The following is a 20,008-nucleotide window of genomic DNA, read 5'->3' as shown; positions in this document are numbered from 1 at the left end:
CCTGCTTTTTCAGTAAGTGACACTGGGAAAACTGCATGTTCACAGTCTGCAGGGCTAGACTGCAATGTCACCACACCCCAGATGGAAACCTATGGGAAAGCGCTCGGGACACTGGCATGGAAAATAAAGTTCTAGATAAGCACCATCCTCCGTTAAGGCATGTCTTCTCACATCAAACCAATGACAGCTCACGATACTGAAGATGTGGAGCCAAGGGAACACTCAACCACTGCTCGTGGGAGTGCAAACTAGTACAGGCACTGTGAAAATCAGTGTGGAGATTCCTCAGCTAGCTGGGGGTAGATCTGCCTCAAGATCCAGTTATACCACTCTTGGGCATATACTCAAAGGACGCTTCACCCTGCTACAGAGACACGTGCTCAACCATGGTCATGGCTGCTCTATTTACAATAGCCAGAAAGCAGCCTATGTGCATCTCAACAGAAGAACATATAAAGAAAGCATGTGCCATTTACACGATGAATAGTACTTGGCTGTTAAAGAAAATGGAATTCTCAGGAAAATGAATGGAACTAGGGAAAAAATCGTCCTGAATAAGATGACCAAGACCCAAAAAGGCAAAAGTGGAATGTATTTTCTTATATGTGGATGTTAGCTATTAAAGAAGGCTGTAATACAGATAAGCACAGATGTTGCATACAGGGGACTAGAGGGGAGAGGAGGAACTCCTAATGTAGGGGAAACAGCGCAGATAATTATGGAGAGATGGGGGATTGCAATAGAATGATTTAATGAGACGGGGAGCAGCGGAGTAGAGGAGGGGCAGAGGAATGGTTAGAACTAAGGACCACTTCAGGGATCATATAGAAGCCTGCTCCAGTAGAAGCTTCTTAAAATATATGCATATGTGGAAAGTATTTGAGTGGAATCACCAAACAGCAAGGGAGACAATGACCCAACCAAACATCCCTTGTTATCAAGTGAAACCTCCAGTGCCTGGACTAAGTAACATCTGATCAGGTTGTTGGTTTAAAGGGCCTCATGGGAACCCTCAAACACCCCAGGCTATCGCCACAGCTATTTGCTGGTCTCCACAGAATGAGAGTAACCAATCACTATCTGATTAGAGCTAAGTCCCACTCTATGAGATGAAACCAATGCCTAACATTCCTCAGATGGCCAAGAGCCTAAGAGTAGCTAGGCCATGGGCCAAGGGGAAAACCAAACACTGTGTTCTGCTAAAGGAATATGATAATAAAATGACTCCTGACACATTCTGCTGTACACAGAAACCAGTGTCTCGCTCAGCCAGCATCAGCATCAGCATCATCAGCATCAGCATCAGCATCAGCACCAGCAGCAGATGGGAACAAACAGAGAGATGCACAACAGGACACTGTGCAGAGAGCGAGGCACCTGGGAACACTCGGATGGTGTCCCAGTGCTGAGAGGCAAGTGAACGCAATATCCCTTCCCTAAGCCTAGACGCCCTCTCTAGTGAACAAACTGCTTTCAAAGGAAACATTAGTTTTTTTTTTTTTTTTTCTAATGGAGTCTCACTGGGTACACAAACCGCCATTAAGGGAGGCCCATGCCCAGCAGTGGATGGCCAAAACAAAACGAACCTCAGTGGTAGTTTTTGGATAAGTTTTGTTTATAATGCTTTGTTGTTGTTGTTGTTGTTGTTGTTGTTTTAACCTTACTTATCTTTTGCTTGTCTATTGTGGTTTCCGGTTGTATGTTTTTGTGGGTTTTGTATGTGTGTTTCTCTGGGTCTATATGTAGTTTTCCCATTTTTTTGTTTTGGTTTTGTTGTTGTTTTTGCTTCCCCTGTTTGATTTGTTTTGTTCTGGTTTGCTTGTTTGATGGCCTGATTGTTTTCTAAAGAGAAAGAAAGAAAAAAGGCATGGAGTTGAGTGAATGAGTGGGGAGGTGGCGAGGGTCCAGGAGGAGACAAGAGAGGGAAAACCAGGATCACAATATACTGTATGAAAAATTATTTTCAATTAAAGAAAACCTGATGTCTGGGATGGGTATAAAGCAATAGTAGAGACCGTCCCTGGGCTCAGCTCTTAATACTATTACAAAATCCGTGCATTGGTAGCACAGTTATGTTACTGATCCACAGGTTTCAATATCCCTGTGTGGCCTCTAGGCCACCTTGCTCTTCTGAATATAGGATTTAGAAACACTGAAGTAATGTGAGGGCTTTACATGGTCCTGCCTGTACACAGTTCACTGCATACAGTTAGTCAGTTTTGTAGGATGTAGGGTGTCCTTGACTCTCAGATCTGACAACCCCACTGTGACGGCAACTTCCTAACTCCTCTGCCCATACAGAGGAAGTTAGTTAGACTAAAGTGAGTCAGTTCTGCATCCCCAGGAACATGCACTTTATCAAAGATGACAACACACCAGCCAGGAAGAGGTTAAGCCCTGGAGTAAACCCTAGCTTCAGAGATAGATTCCTACAGTGAAAGCATCTTATAGTCCTAAGCAGGCATACTGAGGAATGGTTCTTACTTGGAGCACTGTCCCATCCGGCTTCACCAGGGTCATTTCTTCACAAGTAGGTAGTGGCCTGCCAGAGGCTTTGCAGATGGGGTTAAATTTTCCACTGTTTACTTCTATGTGATCTGGCAAATCTTCTATCTGTGGAGTCATCATTGGACTGCCTGAGTTTAAAAAAAAAAAAATTAGAAGCATGCAGTCTAATCTCCAACATAACAGTTATAGCTAGTCTAGTAATCACTCACTGTGGCTAATTTAATCTTTAACTTGACAAAATGTACAATAAAGCAGAAGATGGGTCTATGAGCATGTCTGTAAGAGACTGTCACACTGTAAACTTGGGTGGTATGTTCCCTGTTAGGGATCCTGAACTGGAGAAGAAAGACAACAAGCTGAACAGTAACGTTCATCGTTCTCTGTGTCTTGACTCTGAGCGGAATCCAACCATCTTTTTCTGCTCCTGATGCCTTGATTACCCTACCAGTGATGGGGAGGTACCTTGGACTTTCCACCAAAACAAACCTTTCTCTCTTAAGTCGCTTCTGTCATGCTATTTTATCACAGCAACAGGAAAAGAAACTAAGACCTACCCTGTGCAAGAGCTTTGCAGCTATAGTGATTTGTCATGGCATAACAAACCTGGGGTTACTATTGCCACCACTTTACAGAATAAGGGACTGAGCCTCGAAACCTAAACTCAAGTTCAGGTATTCCTGAATTCAAAGGGCACATTCTTCATCTATGTTTCTGGGCTTCCTTGGTGGGCTTGAAAAGAAAGGAGGAGTCTCAATATTAAAACGATCATAGCTGCACACTACCCCAGACCTAGTTTTCAGTGCCCGTCTTGCCTTTTAAAGTGTACTACTACAAAACAAGCAGGCAAACAAACAAATGAACAAGTCTCTCAACTCAGGAAACAGCCACATAGTGTTGCTAGCCAACAAAACGACCCTCAGCGTGGAAGTTTGAGAGGTCTTTCATTGGATGGAAATCCTGTAAGTGATGTGAAAATAATGAGAAAGGCACAATTTAAATTATACACAATTATGTCACAGAAGTGACATGAGTTAAACTCCCCCAAAGCAATCTTTAGCCAACAGTCAAATAAAAAATGCTGCCATATTGAATGAAGAAAATTTTCACTGATAGTAACAAAAACAATGGATGGTATCAGGGCCCCATGTGCCGAGTACCTGCATCATAGAAAGTTAATTAACTTTTAATTAAAGTACAGGGTCTTTGACAAAAAAAAATCTGATTATCTTAATTAAATAAAGAGAAGGTTAGTATCATTAGATTTTGGTTTAAGTGTGTCCCCAAAAGGTCTATGTCCTGGTAATCTGCCCCACAGTGTGGCTGTGGAGTGGTGAAAGCTTGCAGGCAATCAGGTCACTGGGGCTGTGCTCTCAGACAAGAGTAATGTAGTCCTTCCAGGAGCACAGTTAGTTCACTCAAAAGCAGATTAGCATACAAAGACTAAGTCTGGCCCCTGAGTCCCTCTGGTTTCCTGTTACACTGTGTGATCTCTCTGGGGTGGCATTTTTGCTGACCTTCTCAGGTATTTGGCCACAAAGACAGAAAGCCAAGCCAGCAGCCTTGTTTAGAGCAAAAATTAAAGTGAAAATGCATTTCTTTCTAAATCACGTTTACACTAGTAAAATGTATTACACATTTTTCATTTCTAGTGTTTATGTGTGTATGGGTGTTTCGCCTGTGCATATGTCTATGGCAATCTCAGAAAGCATCTGGTTTATTCAGACTAGAGAGAAATGAAGGTAGGACAGGAGCCTGCAGTGGTGTGAGTGAGAATGACTCTCGTAGGCTCAGATCCTTAAATATTGAGTCGCCAGTTGGTGGAACTGTTTGAGAAGGATTGGGAGTGTCAGGGTCAGAAGTTAGTGCTCTAGCTCTCATTTCCTAGGAAGCCTCTTAAACATTTCAGGTTAAAAAGAGAGGAACAACTCAGACAGGAGGAAGGCTTCTCAACCAGGGAGGTCTGCTCTCTGAGAGGGGTGTCCTCTGTGGTCGGGTGATTAGACCTTGTTGGAGGTGCATCGCTGGGGATTGTGTTGGGCTTTTAAAGCCTCTGGGCCCCCTTCAGTGTGTTCTTGTTTTCCTGCTCCCCCTTCCCTGCTTCCTGCGTGTGGATCAAGATGTGAGCGCTCAACTGCTATTCCAACTATATAAAGTCTCTACTTTGCCATCAGCGACCTAGTGTTCTGGAATCATAAGCTAAATTAAACTCCTCCTTTATAAGTTGTCTTTGTCATGATGTCTTACCACAGCAACAGAAAAGAAACTAATACAAAGCCTTATGGAGAATTACGATGGTTATTGTTGTCGTTTTATTTGGGATGTGCACGTGCATGTGAGAGCACACATCTGTCTATCTGTGTGGTGTGTGTGTGTGTGTGTGTGTGAGTATGTGTGTTTGTGGTGTGTGTGTGAGTGAGTGTGTGTGTTTGTGGTGTGTGTGTGTGAGTGAGTGTGTGTGGTGTGTGAGTGAGTGAGTATGTGTGTTTGTGGTGTGTGTGTGAGTGAGTGTGTGTGTTTGTGGTGTGTGTGTGTGACTGAGTGTGTGTGGTGTGTGTACATGTGTGTGAGTGTAGGGGGTGTGGATGTGTAAGAAGTAGCTGCAGGATGTAAGAATGCCAAGGCAAGAATTACACCAGCAGGGCTCTCCTCAGACATGCTGACACGACCCTGACCACAGTGTTACCTTGCTTTACCTTCTTTCTCACACTGCAGCCCTTGCCATCCTTGAGAGCAGAGGCATCCTTGAAACCGATCACATATCTCTGCATTGGTACAATGGCATCTGAGTTTACAGTCTGGTCCATAGTAACCAGCTGGGCACGCTGGGAACAAAGATCATAAACAGGTGTTAACGTAGAGGAAGGGAGAGCACTAAGGCTCACTCCCAGGAGCCTTCCACACCATCAGCTTTGCTGGTTCACTACAGTAGTGCACCACTTGTGAGATTTAATGAGACTCAAAGGCCAAGCAACTTAGTTTTCAAAGAGCTCAGTAACTTCCTACCAGGACATACTTCTAAATACAATATTCAGAAAACAGTTACTTGAAATCACAGGAGGAGGAATGTGGGTCAGGGACACCAGGGAGCTTCCAAAGGGGAAGACAAATGTGGCAAATAGGCATGGCAGGCTTCTCGCCATTTCAGTTTTCTCCTTACATATTGGATATGACTGACACCATGTGAGAGAGTAAAACTCAGAAGGAACTGTGTTGTCTCGTTGCCCTGACAAACCAGTGGGAGAGTGACTGGAGAGAGGGGAAGACAGAACTAGTGAGCTGGAAGGAAAACTTGGATCGCTTGCTGGCACATGCTCAGCATACTCAGGGAAGCCCAAAGATGGAAGAGCTGAACAGAGTTTGGCCTGATGACTAAGAGTCACATCCTGTAGCTTGAGTCCCACCAGGTTATCTGCCTACTAAAGTAAGGCAAAACAAAGTGAGCACTTCCCCTAAGGGGCATATTCGCCTCCAGGGACCCCACAGTGTAATAGTAGGTGTTCACAGTCACATTTCAAGTTACTAAACATAAGGAGTGATAGATAAATGTGTTCGGTGTAAAAAAAGAAAAAAAACTCAACAGCAACTAAGTGCAAGGACCTAATCTTAGGAGGAGAAGACAAGATTTTTAAATCAAGGATAAATTATTATCAGTGAGGTCAAAAAAAGTACATTCACAACAACAAGAAATTTCAGACATGCTCCCCAACCCTCAAGAAACCATCTACAATGGGAAAACTACAGTGGTTTTTTTATCTCAATTGTCAACCTGGGAAATGAGCCCCTGGGCATGCCAGTGAGGGATGGAGACAGGTCGATAGAAGGAGGAACACCTGCTAATTGTGGGTCAGGAGGGATCCTGAGCTACATAAAAAGGAGGACGAGAACGCGATCTGAGGAAGAGCATCACTATCTTCTGCCTTTCCACTGTGGACCCCATGTGGCCTTCTGCCTCAAGTTCCTGCCACCTTGATGTCCCCCCAGATAGACTGTGTTATGGGCCAAAATAAACCCTTTCCTTCTTAAGTTTCTTTTCTTAAGGTATTTTTTAAAAATATATTTTATTAATTTATTCATATTACATCTCAATTGTTATCCCATCCCTTGTATCCTCCCATTCCTCCCTCCCTCCCATTTTCCCTTTACTCCCCTCCTCTATGACTGTGACTGAGGGGGACCTCCTCCCCCTGTATGTGCTCATAGGGTTATCAAGTCACTTCTTGGTATTTTAAATAGCAATAGAAAAGCAACTAAGACAATGTACCATATCTAACCTATGAGAATTGCTGTGAGAACTCGGGAGCATAGTGGAGAGGACAAAAGAAAACATTGGGCAGTGGTATTGTAAACCATTAATCCCAGCAGTCATGAGGCAGAGGCAGGAGGATGTCTGTGAGTGCAAGGCCAGCCTGGTCTAAAGAGCCAGTTCCAAGACAGCCAGGGCTACACACAGAGAAACTCTGTCTCAGAAAAAAAAAAAAAAAAAAAGAAAGAAAGAAAGAAAGAAAAAAAGAAAGAAAGGAAGGAAGGAAGGAAGGAAGGAAGGAAGGAAGCATCACACTTGAAGCTAGACCCACAGACATCTACCATGAAGATGAAAAGGGTGGACACAATGATTAGAGGCTGTGGAACAGTATCTTAAGGTGAAGCGCCTTAGTGTAGAACAAACACTGTAGAAAAAAAGAAACTGTGTAAGACTGGTTTTAGTGGTCCTCAACCTTCCTGGTGTTGCAGCCCTCATGTTGTGATGACCCTTGACCATAAAATTATTTTGTTGCTACTTCATAACTATACTTTTGTTTCTGTTATGAGTCTTAATGTAAATATCTGATATGCAAATTATCTGCTATGTGAGCCCTGTGGGTTTTCGACACACAGATTAAGACCCATTGAGTTAGATGTCTCAGGGGTAAAGTTGCTTGCTGCTAAGACTGACAAACTGAGTTCAACCCCTGGGGCCCTCGTGGTGAAGAGAGAAGTGACTCCTGGAAGTTGTCTTCTGATGTGCAAACATGCCCACAGTCACACACACACACACACACACACACACACACACACACACACACGCATGCACACGTATGCACACACACGCACATGTATGCACACACGCACACATGCACACACGTGCACACACACAGAATAAATAATTTTTTAAAAGAAGGAAATAGTGTTTTAGATTTTTCCATTCTGCTGCTAACCTGCACTTCCTGTAAACTCAGGTAATTAATTTTTATTCTTTCTCAAGTCTCTGATGGAGTTGAAGACCAAACAGTTTAGTTCTACAATTAAGCTTAGTTGTTTAGAGGTTAAGATATTTTTAGGTCTAGATAGATGTTTTAAGTTGATAGAGATAACATATGATAGATATTGATTTACATTCAGAATTTTAGCCTCACCGGGATAGGAAAGATGTTTTCTTCAAGGCTGACAAATACAAATAGCCAAAACACTATGAACGTAACGTTAATATAATTCCTGATTGTTTCATGGTTCTTCATGCTGTATTTGGTTTATTTTTATATGTGTGTAGTAATATAAATGCATATATAAAAAAAGAGAAAAAAGGTTTTTCCATTCTATTGACATTTACACATCTAATATTCTATAAACACCAAGCAGGGCAAATATAAAGAAAAATATCTATCAAACTACTAAAAACTACAAGTAAGAGAATGTAGGCTGCTAGTAGTGTTCTTTCCTTTCTCCTTACAGCAGAGTGTTTTTGCCATTCAATGTCCTTCTCAACTCCGAGAGCTCCTTTAAGGACAGCAGGAACTGCTATGTTCCCGGAAGGAACACTGAACTCCCTAAGACAACACTCTAACAATCCGTTAGATGAGGAATGGATTCTGTAGATGACCTGTTCTTATTTTGGTCAACTATAGAATTACTTTTACTTAAAACTGATTTAAAACAATATTATTAAGCCAGGTGCAGTGGTGCATACCGGTAATCCCAACATTCAGAGAGGCAGAGGCAGGCAGATCTCAATGAGCTCAAGGCCAGCCTGGTCTACAAAGTGAGTCCAGGACAGCCAAGTCTACACAGAGAAACCCTGTCTCAAGAAACCAAACCAAACCAAAATATCAACAACAAAACAAGACTATTCCTTGGGTTTCTGGTGAGTCCTCAACTTGACAATGTATTTGATAAGACAAGAAACAGCTTGCGTTTCCAGCATCAATCAGTGTGATCTCTATTAAAGCTCGAGTGAACAAAGGAAGCAAATGTTACATTCATATAAAAAAATTAGAATAACCAAAGACACCGAGCAAGAAACAACAATACCAGAGGTAACATACTACTATTTAATTTCAAAATATACAATAAAGCTATAGTATTTAAATAGTATATCAACATATAAAACAGTCACATAGACCAATGGGCAGAAAACCCAGAGGCAGGTCTATATATTTATTTTCAATTGATTCAATAAAAATACCAAAATACACAGTGGGGAAAAAAGATAGTCATATAAATAAATAATGTGGGGGGAGGGGAATAGGCAGCTACAGGAAGAATAAAATGTGTTTGTGATCCCACTTCCCATACAAAAGTCAACTGAAAATAGTTTAATGACTTAAACCCAAGACCTGACATCGTAAAGTCTATTGGGAGAAAAGAGAAAAGAGCATCTTCTTTGAGATCAGTTTAGGCTAACGATTTGGGTATTACCCTAAAAACACAGGAAACAAAAACCAAGGAGACAAATAACTTTGCATGGAATTGAAAGGCTTCAGGAAGTCAGAGTGGAGGACAATCCAGTGGCTGAGGAAATGGCTGCAGGTCATATATCCTGCAAGGGTTTCTACCTAGTACACAGGAGAAGCTCATGTAACTCAAGAGTGAGAGAGCCTGTGTTTTAAAAATGGTCAAGGAACCTGGGATGATACTTCCTAGAAGATATATAAATGGCCAGTATGGGCACAAAAAGGTGTTTGTTGACACAGCTCATCAAGGAAGGATGAGGGAGGGATGCAGGCCAACATGCACTTGGCCCTGGGTGTGGTCACAGTAGCCCACAGTCAGACAAGTTCAAGGGCACACAAATTAAAAACTTAATGAGACATCACTTTGCATCTGTCAAAATGCATTTCTCAATGTGACAAAAGATAGCAAATGTGGGTGAGTGTAATGAAAAGAAGATTCACACACTGTTTATGGGCGTATAACTATCCAAAGCAGTGTGGACGTTCTCTAAAAGCAGAAGCAAATCACCACACAATTACCATATGATGCAGAAATTCTACACCTGGATATAAAACAATTTCTCTCTCTCTCTCTCTCTCTCTCTCTCTCTCTCTCTCTCTCTCTCTCTCTCTCTCTCTCTCTCTCTCTCTCTCTCTCTCTTTCTCAAACAGAAGCATGAGACAGTGGTTTCCAGGGATTTGTGGGGGAGTGTGTTAATCAGGGGTACAAAGTTCTTAGAGGTGTACTGTGGTAAGTACAGGCAGGTATACAGTATTGTGTATGTCAAATCAGCAAGCATAGATCTCAAGTGTTCTCAACAAAAGCACAAAGAAAAGTCCGAAATCACGGATTTCTTAGCGGATTTAGCGGTAGCAATTGCTAGTTTTTGAGTAAAGTCCCTGAGTAACAGGGACTAACTTCACTTTTGAACCTTACATTTTATCTGGATCTATCCTAAAGCCTGATTTTTTATGGCACAAGTAAAAAAAATATATAAAATAAAATATTCCTTAAGTTTTCTGTTCAAATCATTGTCTAAAACCCAACAGCAACATAGTTGCCTAGGGATGCCAAACCCCCAGTCCAGAACCATTGCAAGTTAGAATCTGTGTTTTAATAAGCTCCCTAGGTGACATGCCTGAGAAACATCTATTCCCAGGACCAGACCCTCACTGTCCAATATAATGCCTTTTTCATGGAAATATCTATTATTTAAATCCCCGTATATAGCAACAGGTAAGTGACCAAGTAATATGATGCATCATTGTCATGACATCGGCTAACTTGCATGTCCTCCGGCCCTGGCGTAGCTGGTGCTTACCTTCATTGCACTGCAGCCCCCTCCAGCCTGTGGCACAGGAACACCCATAGGGGTCTGGGAGACAGAACACATAGGACTTGCATCCCTCTGGTTCACCGCAGGTTTCTTTACAAGTCCTGCCAAATGTGTGCGGCTTACAAGCTGTGAGAGGAAAAGGCACAAAGGCTGGTTCAGAATCAAGTCGTAACCCTTGAGCTGCTGGGCTCTGCTCTTACACACTTTCTCCCTGACAGGGAAATGCTAATCTGCATGGTGACAGAGTCAGGGAAAAGCCTACCTCATGATCCGCTTTACAGAAAATGAAACTGCCTCACACAGTGGGGCTTGGGGCCACCACTCACTTTCATGGGCTATGAACCTTCACTTTGATTGTAGCACCATAAATTGGTGTTTTTATTGAAACTTTGCAGCAGTCTGCAATAAATAACCTTTGGAAGTGGTGTCTAAGCCACACAAAAATGACACTATAGAAACCATTTAGCTCCTTCCCATCCACATCCAGACTTAAAACCCTGCCATGGCTCTTTCAAGCTATAGTGTGGTCACCGAGTATATCCACTTACCTTTTTCACATGTCCTCCCCATAAACCCCGGAGGGCAAATGCATTCCCCGGAGTCTTCATGGCAGACGCCATTGTTCTTGCAAGTTGTACAAGGACGGCTGCAGTCGGGCCCCCACTTCTGAGCTTCACATCCTTTTGTTAAGAAAAACATGAGAAGTAAAGCATGTTCACTCAAGGAGCGGCTGTTGAACAGCTAAAATATGGCAGCCATCTCAGTGGGCAATGGGGGACGAAGGTAAGCTATGGTCTTCTCCTCTACAAGCTAACGGTGCAGGGAAAGAAAATTAAACAGAAAATAACAGTAGAAGCAGAGACAAGGAGCCCCAATTCCTGACTAGCCAATGGAAAACGACCCAAAGGAAGGCTTTCTGTGAGAGCGGGATGTGAACTGGGTGTGCAGGACTATGTAAGCAACAAGGAAGACAAGGCTAGAGAACTTTTGTGTTCTTGACTGAGGCACCATGAGGGAAGAGACTTTGGCATGTTCGTGGTATGGTGGGGCAGGAGGTCTCCCTCGGTCATAGACCTAGGGGAGGGGAATAGGGTGAAAGCGGGAGGGAGGGAGGAACGGGAGGATACAAGTGATGGGATAACAATTCTGTTGTAATCTGAATAAATTAATTTTTAAAAGAAGACTGAAGCATTTTTAAAACAGGAGCCCCTGATCATTGGCATCTCCATCACCAAAGAACCCAACAGAAATACAACCTTCAGACCCACAACCTTGGAATAAAAAACTCTTGTGGCCAGAAGTTCCAACCAACAAGCCTGCACAGTAACTCGGCATGGAGGACGTGGAAAGAGGGCCAGAGAGAAGGAAGAGCAGTTGGATGCACTATTTCAGCTGGAAAGTACATAAGAAAGAAGGGAGGCAAAGTAGCAAGATACAAAAACAGTCCAAGGCAGTGAGATGCTTCTCAGATGCATCCTTGCCACCTGGTGATTTTAGACTGTTAATTAGTCTCAAGAATAATTCCAAATGTACAGAAAACTCGGGAGTGTTAGTATGGCCCTTTGTGGTTGAAATTTTAGTTTCATTTTTTTTATCTGTAGGGAACTAGTATCATTGTCCCCAAACACTGGTCCCACAGTGCTTGGATCCATGCCTGCCACTGACGTAACCTCAAACTCTTGTTGGCAACAACTACTGTCTATCAATATTTTCTCCAAGATAATCTGGAAGACTATCAACACATACCATTTCTTACACCTTCCACTTAATAGATAAAGTTACCAAATATCTGAAAGCTAATAGCTGTGTTCCTTGTCTATAACAGGAGAAAGGCTGCACAACTAGTGAGCGCCAGGCTACTAGGCACTTACAGATGATAAACAGAAAGTGAGATAAGTTTAGTGACGCAGGCTCCTCTTACATGAGACTGTGTTTTCCAGCCTAGAGTCTGTCTGTAGATATAGCCCAGCCTCATCTTCAATTCTAGGAAGAATAAAGCTCTTGAGGATAGCAGGGGTGATCTCTCAGGATGGAGGGTTAGAGTTGTTGGTAATTAAATAATATTCACTTAAGAGACTTAAGCTTTGCAATTCTGTGTTTTAAGAAGCCATATATTCATAGCACACAAAAGAAAAAATATGTTTTAAGAAATCTTCTGTCATGAACAAAATTTATACTGAAAGGAAATCTATAAATATCACCAGTAGGATTTCTTTCTTTCTTTTTTTCCAAGTGAAGTTGTATTTATTTTTCTCTCTAGGGGCAGGCAGAGGCCCAGGTGAGTGTTTGGTTTAGCTACATGAGTGGAACCAGGGACCATTTCCATGCACTCATCGTCCCAATTGAATGGAAGTTATACTCTTTTTTTATTAATTAATTTATTCAGATTACAACTCAGTTGTTCTCCCATCACTTGTATCCTCCCATTCCTCTGTCCCTCCCACCCCTACCGTATTCTCCTCCCCTAGGTCCATGATCAAGGGGGACCTCCTCCCCTACTTTATGGTCACAAGCTATCAAGTCTCATCTTGGTAGCCTGCCTATTCTTTCTTCGAGTGCCACCAGGCCTCCCGACTAAGGGGAGGTCATCAAATATGGTGCACCAGAGTTCATGTCATAGTTAGTCCCTGCTCTCCACATAACTGTGGAGAATGTCCTGTCCATTGGCTAGATCAGAGTAGGGGTTCAGTGTTTACTACTTGTATTGTCCTTGGTTAGTGCACCAGTAGGATTTCTAAGACAAAGTGTTAAAGCACCAATCGTTGCTATGCCTGAGTTCATGCAGAAGAGATGCCTGTGGCTGTGCCAATCATTGCTATGCCTTAGGTCTTACAGAAGAGATGCCTGTGGCTGTGGGAAAAGAAGAATGCCTCTGGTTTCCTTCCCTCAACACCAAGGAAATCATGTTAGGAAGCTATTGCTAAATAGGTTATTATAGCCCCTCTCCATCTTCCTTAGAATGACTTTAGACACTAGTGTACTTCTTAACTAGCTCCATTAATAACACAGCTGCAACTTCATATACTCTAACCAGAAAACAGTATGAAGATTAAAATGAAATCATTTGTTTACAAGAAAAGGCCAGATGAGCTCCAAATTCTAATCTCTATTCATGTTTTGACATTTACAAAAAGCTATAACTGGACATGGTGGCTCAGGTAAGCCTGGCACTTGGGGTCTGAACTTGGAGATTCTCAGGAGACTGTGTTTCACCAGAAGAAAAATAAAAAAAGATTTTAAACATGTTTCAGATGACAATGTGATATATTAAGAAATAAAAATTCGGTTCTTGCACTTGGCTTCCAGCACACTGTTTCTAAAACACTCAAAATGAGGAGCACCTTTGCTATGCAAATGAGATGACTTTTGTTTGCTAATTATGGTGGTGAAGGTTCCCTTTAAGTGACTTTATGATAAGGTCATCAGAAATGCCAAGGAGCCACTGCTGTGTGGGGATATTAGTCAACCTCCAAGCTCTAGTGGGGGCTCAGGGCTAAAGGTTTGCTACTGATTTGAACAACACTGAGAGAGCTTCTGGATTAGAAGTTTCCTGAAGAGTTCATGTAGGTACAACCTACCCCACCTGTGCACCTTGCCCTGTGTGCCTCTGCCGTGTGGCTGTTAATTTGTATCCTTTTTAGTATTCTCTATAATGCCCTGAATTACTCCCCTGAGTTCTGAGAAATGACCTAACAATTCACCAGAAGAAAGAAGAGACACCCAAGTAACCTGGACTTACAGCTCTTCAGTCAGAAGCACGGGGCACGACCTGCACCTCTCAACTTGCAATCATAACAAGGGCAATCATACCTAACTGAGCCCTTACCCATGGAACCTGACACTGTCCCAGGTGGACACTTGGAGTTAAACTGTAAGGGTCCCAGGAGGTGTCTTCTGGACACTTGCTTGGTATTAGGGGGAATCCACCCACTAATGTCAGAAATCGTGTGTTCAAGTTTGGGTTAAGAATAGGAAAGCCTCTTTCTACATGTAGACATCCATTTCTGACCATGTCCCCTGGATGGGGAGGCCTGGTGGCACTCAGAGGAAGGATAGCAAGTTATCAAGAAGAGATTCGATACTCTAAGAGCATATATAGGGGGAGTAGGTCCCCCTCAGTCACAGTCATAGGGGAGGGAAGTAAGGGGAAAATGGGAGGGAGGGAAGAATGAGAGGATACAAGGGATGGGATAACAATTGAGATGTAATATGAATAAATTAATAAAAAATAGCAAACAAAACAAACAAACAAAAAGAATAGGAAAGCCCTTCTCATCTTCCCAGTCTCAAACAGACTAATGACAACCTAGACCATTGATCCCAGATCCTGAATCCTTGAATATATAAGCATTAAAACAGCAAGAACTGTCTAAGAAATGAATGCAAGTTGCTCCTGTACCATCTGGCCTGATCTGTGTAGTGGTGTAAAGGCAGAATTGGAGGAGAATTCAAGAAAAAGTAACTGAAAAGCCGGACATCAAAAGCTGAATGCTACAGACTTACTAACATCCTTTAAAGATTGGTTTTTACATGATGTCGTGGATTCCAAGATGGCGCCGACCAATAAGCCATGTATCTGATCTACTCCGTGGAGACCAGAGACATAAGAGGAGCAACAGATTGCTGGGCTTTGAGAACTGTAGGTGAGTGGGGCCCCAAAGGCCGCAGACCAAACAGGGGGCCTACCCTCCTGGGACAAGCAACATGCCAGAGGTACTAAACGCACTCCACAAACTCTGGAACGGAATCCACATGCAAACTGCAACCTGTATATAAAGCACAGTCTCGCTGTTTGGGGAGGGGATTTTCCGGAGTCCCCAGCCAGAGGAGTCTCAGTGAAGAGGGTGAATCTGCCCTAGGTCCTCCTTCCACACCACCCCAAACTGTGGAGGATACCCGCCTAGGCGGAGTGGAAACACAGGCGACGGGACCCAACAGAGACAGCTAAAGCGGGACTGCAGCTCGCTGGCCTTCCGGGGCCCAACCTAACACCAATCACAGTGGACTGAGCCTGCAAACAGAGGCAGTGAGAAACCAGCTTGGACTGCTTCCACAAACCTGTCAGGAGACGTGGGTCTTGCCTAGAGTGATAGCTGAACATCTTAGCCCTGTGGGAAGACAGGGTACCGCTGGCTTCCGCCAGAGCTCCGCAACCCTATTGTTCCTACCCAGCAGCAAGGCACTGACCCTGCACTCCCCCAAACAAAGTAGCCTAGCCAGGGCTCCTGGCCCTGAGCAAGGCAGGCACTCCCACATTATAGGGAGATGGGACGTGGGTGGGTCGTGTTTGCAGTGTCTAATTGCTGACCTAGAGCATTAGAGGAGTGCCATAGCCTGGCGGGAAGATCTGGTTCCGTGGGCGACCGCCAGAGCTCTGCAACCCTAGGCTCCCTAACCTCCCAGCTACAAGGCTCTCGCCCTGCACTCCCCAAAGGAGAGAGCCTAGCTGAGGCTCCTGGCCCCAACAAGGCAGGTACTCTCACATTATCGGGAGATGAACCGTGGGTCTTGCTCGCAGTGTCTAATTGCTGACCAAGAGTGACCTTGGTCCCTCCAGGCATATAGTTCTGGGAGAGGTTGGACACCGCTACAGGGTATAGAGACAGAGCTAAAAGACAGCTACACCCCCAGATGATCTGAACTACCTGGGGTGTGGACTACAAAGCCACAGGAAGGACAGGCAGCTGGGATCAACTTACACAACCAGAACGTTTGTGTGTGGGCCTTATTCTAGGTCCCAAAACTGCTGTTCTGAATTACAGCAGTAAAATCCAAACAGATATCTACTCTGGCTGACTCAGCCGGGAGCCAAAGGTGCAGAGGAAAATCACCAGGAGTGAAACCGGATCACCTACCTGTTCCATGGAAATACTCCCTGATCCCCACAGGCAAGAGCACCTGATCTATAATCAGTCATCAATTAACTACTCTCAACCAGCGAAGGTCACTACAAAATACCTTCCAACATCAGAGCCATCAACATGACTAGAGGACAACAAAAGAATACTAACAAAAACCAAAACAATTTGGCATCTCCGGATCCCAACAATCCCAATGAAAACAACCTAGAGAAACTAACAGCAATGGATAGGCAAGAAAATGACCTCAAGTCCTTAGTAAAGAAGATGATAATGGAAGAAACAAATAAAATCTGTAAACAAATGCAGGGGAGGCAAACAAGAGGGCTGAAGCGTTAAAAGAGTCATATAAAGAGGCACTTGAAGAATTTCAGAAAAATATAAATAACCAGATGATGGAAATCATTAAAACAGTCCAAGACATGAAGATAAAAATGGAAGCTATGATGCAGGAACACACAGAAGAAAAACGTGATCAAGAGGCTTCAAAGAAGAAAGCAAGCATCTCAGAGGTGGCCTTATCTAACAGATTGCAAGAAATGGAAGAACGAATATCGGGACTTGAAGATACAATCACAGAACTGGAAACGACCATTCAGGGAAATGCTAAATCTGAAAAGTTCCTAACACAGAGCATTCAAGAACTAAAAGATAACATAAAAAGACGAAACTTGAGAATAATAGGGATAGAGGAAAGAGCAGATAGCTGACTCCAAAGCCCAGAACACATCTTTAATCAAATAATGGAGGAAAATTTTCCAATTTGAAGAAAGAGATGCATACGAGCATACAAGAGGCCTACAGAACACCAAATAGAATAGACCTGAAAAGAAAATCTTCCCGCCACATAATAATAACAACACAAAATATACAGAACAAGGAAAAAATATTGAAAGTGGCAAGAGAAAAAGGCCGAGTAACATATGAAGGCAAACCTATCAGAATTACTCCTGACTTCTCAGCAGAGACCATGAAAGCCAGAAGGGCCTGGACAGAGGTTCTGCAAACCCTAAGAGAACACAGATACCAGGCAAGACCACTATATCCAGCAAAATTATCAATAACCATTGACAGAGAAGACAAGTTATTTCATGACAAAAACAAATTCAAACAGTACCTAGCCACAAATCCGGCTTTACATAAGCTATTAAAAGGAAAACTCCACCCCAACTGGTCAAACTACCACCAAAACTACATAGAAAATAGGTAAATATATCATTGCAAAATCACAACCTCACAAAATCTCGACTGTTACAAATACCAAAAATGAAGGGACTTACCAATCACTGGTCATTAATATCTCTCAACGTCAATGGTCTCAATTCTCCAATAAAAAGACACAGACTAACGGAGTAGATGCATAAACATGACCCAACATTCTTCTGCATTCAAGAAACACACCTCAACCACAAGGACAGACATTGCCTCAGAGTAAAAGGTTGGGGAAAAATATTCCAAGCAAATGGTCACAAGAAGCAAGCTGGGGTAGCCATTCTAATATCTAATAAAATAGACTTTCAACCAAAATTAATCAAATCAGATGAGGATGGACACTTCGTACTCGTCAAAGGTAAAGTCAACCAAGAAGACATCACAATTTTGAACATCTATGCTCCGAATACAAGGGCTCTCACATTTGTAACAGAATTATTAACAAAGCTTGTCCCACTCATCGGTACCCACACATTAATAGTGGGAGACTTCAACTCCCCTCTTTCACTCAAGGATAGGTCTTTGATTCAAAAACTAAGCTGGGAAATAACCTCATTAACCAATGTCATGAATCAAATGGATCTAACCGATATCTACAGAACTTTCCACCCAAATGCAAAGGATTATACCTTTTTCTCAGCACCCCGTGGAACGTTCTCTAAAATTGATCACATAGTTGGTCATGAAGCAAACCTCAATAGATACAAGAAGATTGAAATAATATCTTGTATCTTATCAGATCACCATGGTCTAAGGCTGGACTTCAACAACAACAGAAATAACAAAAAGCATACTAACACGTGGAAACTAAACAACTTTCTACTTAATGACACATGGGTCATGGAAGAAATAAGGGAAGAAATAAAAGACTTCCTGAAATTCAATGAAAATGATGGAACAACATACCCAAATTTGTGGGACACATTGAAAGCAGTGCTAGGAGGAAAATTCATAGCACTAAGCGCCTTCTAAAAGAAAAAGGAATCATCCCACATAAACAACCTAACAACACATCTGGAAGCTCTAGAAAAAAAAAGAAGCAGAAACACCCAAGAAGAGTAGACGCCTAGAAATAATCAAACTCAGGGCTGAAATCAATAAATTAGAAATAAAGAGAACAATCCAAAGAATCAACAAAACAAGAGCTGGTTCTTTGAGAAAATTAACAAGATAGACAAACCGTTAGCCAATCTAACTAAAAGACAGAGAAACACTATCCAAATTAACAAAATCAGAAATGAAAAGGGAGACAGAACAACAGACACTGAAGAAATACAAAGAATCGTAAGAACCTACTTTAAAGACATTTATGCCACAAAATTCGAAAATTTAAGGGAAATGGACAAATTTCTCGACCGATTCCATTTGCCAAAATTGAACCAAGACCAGATAACCAAATTAAGTAGCCCTATTTTGCCTACAGAAATAGAAGCAACCATTGATAGTCTCCCAACCAAAAAAACGCCTATGGCCAGATGGTTTCAGCGCTGAATTCTACCAGTCCTTCAAAGAGGAGCTAATACCGATACTATTCAAGCTATTCCGAAAGATAGAAATGGACGGAATACTACCAAATTCCTTCTATGAGGCCACAGTCACTTTGATACCTAAACCTCACAAAGACCCAACAAAAAAAGAGAATTTCAGACCAATTTCTCTTATGAACATTGATGCAAAAATACTCAACAAAATACTCGCAAAGCGAATACAGCAGCATATCAAAGACATCATTCACCATGACCAGGTAGGATTCATTCCAGGCATGCAGGGATAGTTTAACATATGGAAATCCATCAATGTAATCCATCATATAAACAAACTGAAAGAGAAAAACCACATGATCATCTCTTTAGATGCAGAAAAAGCATTTGACAAAATCCAACACCCATTTATGTTTAAAGTTCTGGAGAGTTCGGGAATACAAGGCACTTATCTAAACATAATAAAGACTATATACAGCAAACCAACAGCCAACATTAAATTAAATGGAGAGATACTCAAGGAAATCCTTTTTAAATCGGGGACCAGACAAGGTTGCCCTCTGTCCCCATATGTCTTCAATATACTTCTTGAAGTTCTAGCCAGAGCAATAAGGCACCAAAAGGAGATCAAGGGGATCCAAACGAGAAAGGAAGAAGTCAAATTATCCCTATTTGCAGATGATATGATAGTGTATATAAGTGACCCGCAAAATTCCACCAGAGAACTCCTACAGCTGATAAACACCTTCAGCAAATTGGCAGGATACAAAATAAACTCAAAAAAGTCAGTAGCTTTCCTGTATACAAATGACAAACAGGCAGAGGAAGAAATTAGAAAAACTACTCCCTTCACAATAGCCACAAACAATATAAAATATCTAGGAGTAACTCTAACCAAGCAAGTGAAGGACTTATTCGAAAAAACT

At 42.3% G+C, this 20,008-nt stretch overlaps 1 protein-coding gene across 1 annotated transcript in view; it reads right to left on the bottom strand.

Annotated features, from left to right (window-relative positions):
* The window catches only part of Tek (TEK receptor tyrosine kinase), a 124,414-nt gene that overhangs the window by 41,060 nt on the left and 63,346 nt on the right, over positions 1 to 20,008 (bottom strand). The window contains exons 5-8 of the mRNA XM_051164319.1: positions 11,080 to 11,211; positions 10,517 to 10,657; positions 5,202 to 5,330; positions 2,485 to 2,636 (exon numbers count right to left, since the gene is read on the bottom strand). Coding sequence (XP_051020276.1) covers positions 2,485 to 2,636; positions 5,202 to 5,330; positions 10,517 to 10,657; positions 11,080 to 11,211 — 554 coding nt within the window. The remainder of the gene's footprint in view (positions 1 to 2,484; positions 2,637 to 5,201; positions 5,331 to 10,516; positions 10,658 to 11,079; positions 11,212 to 20,008) is intronic.

The sequence above is a fragment of the Acomys russatus genome, chromosome 2 (assembly GCF_903995435.1).
Source record: "Acomys russatus chromosome 2, mAcoRus1.1, whole genome shotgun sequence".
Taxonomy (NCBI): domain Eukaryota; kingdom Metazoa; phylum Chordata; class Mammalia; order Rodentia; family Muridae; genus Acomys; species Acomys russatus.
The sequence above is the reverse complement of the archived record's forward strand: the minus strand, read 5'-3'. Positions and strand labels throughout refer to the sequence as shown.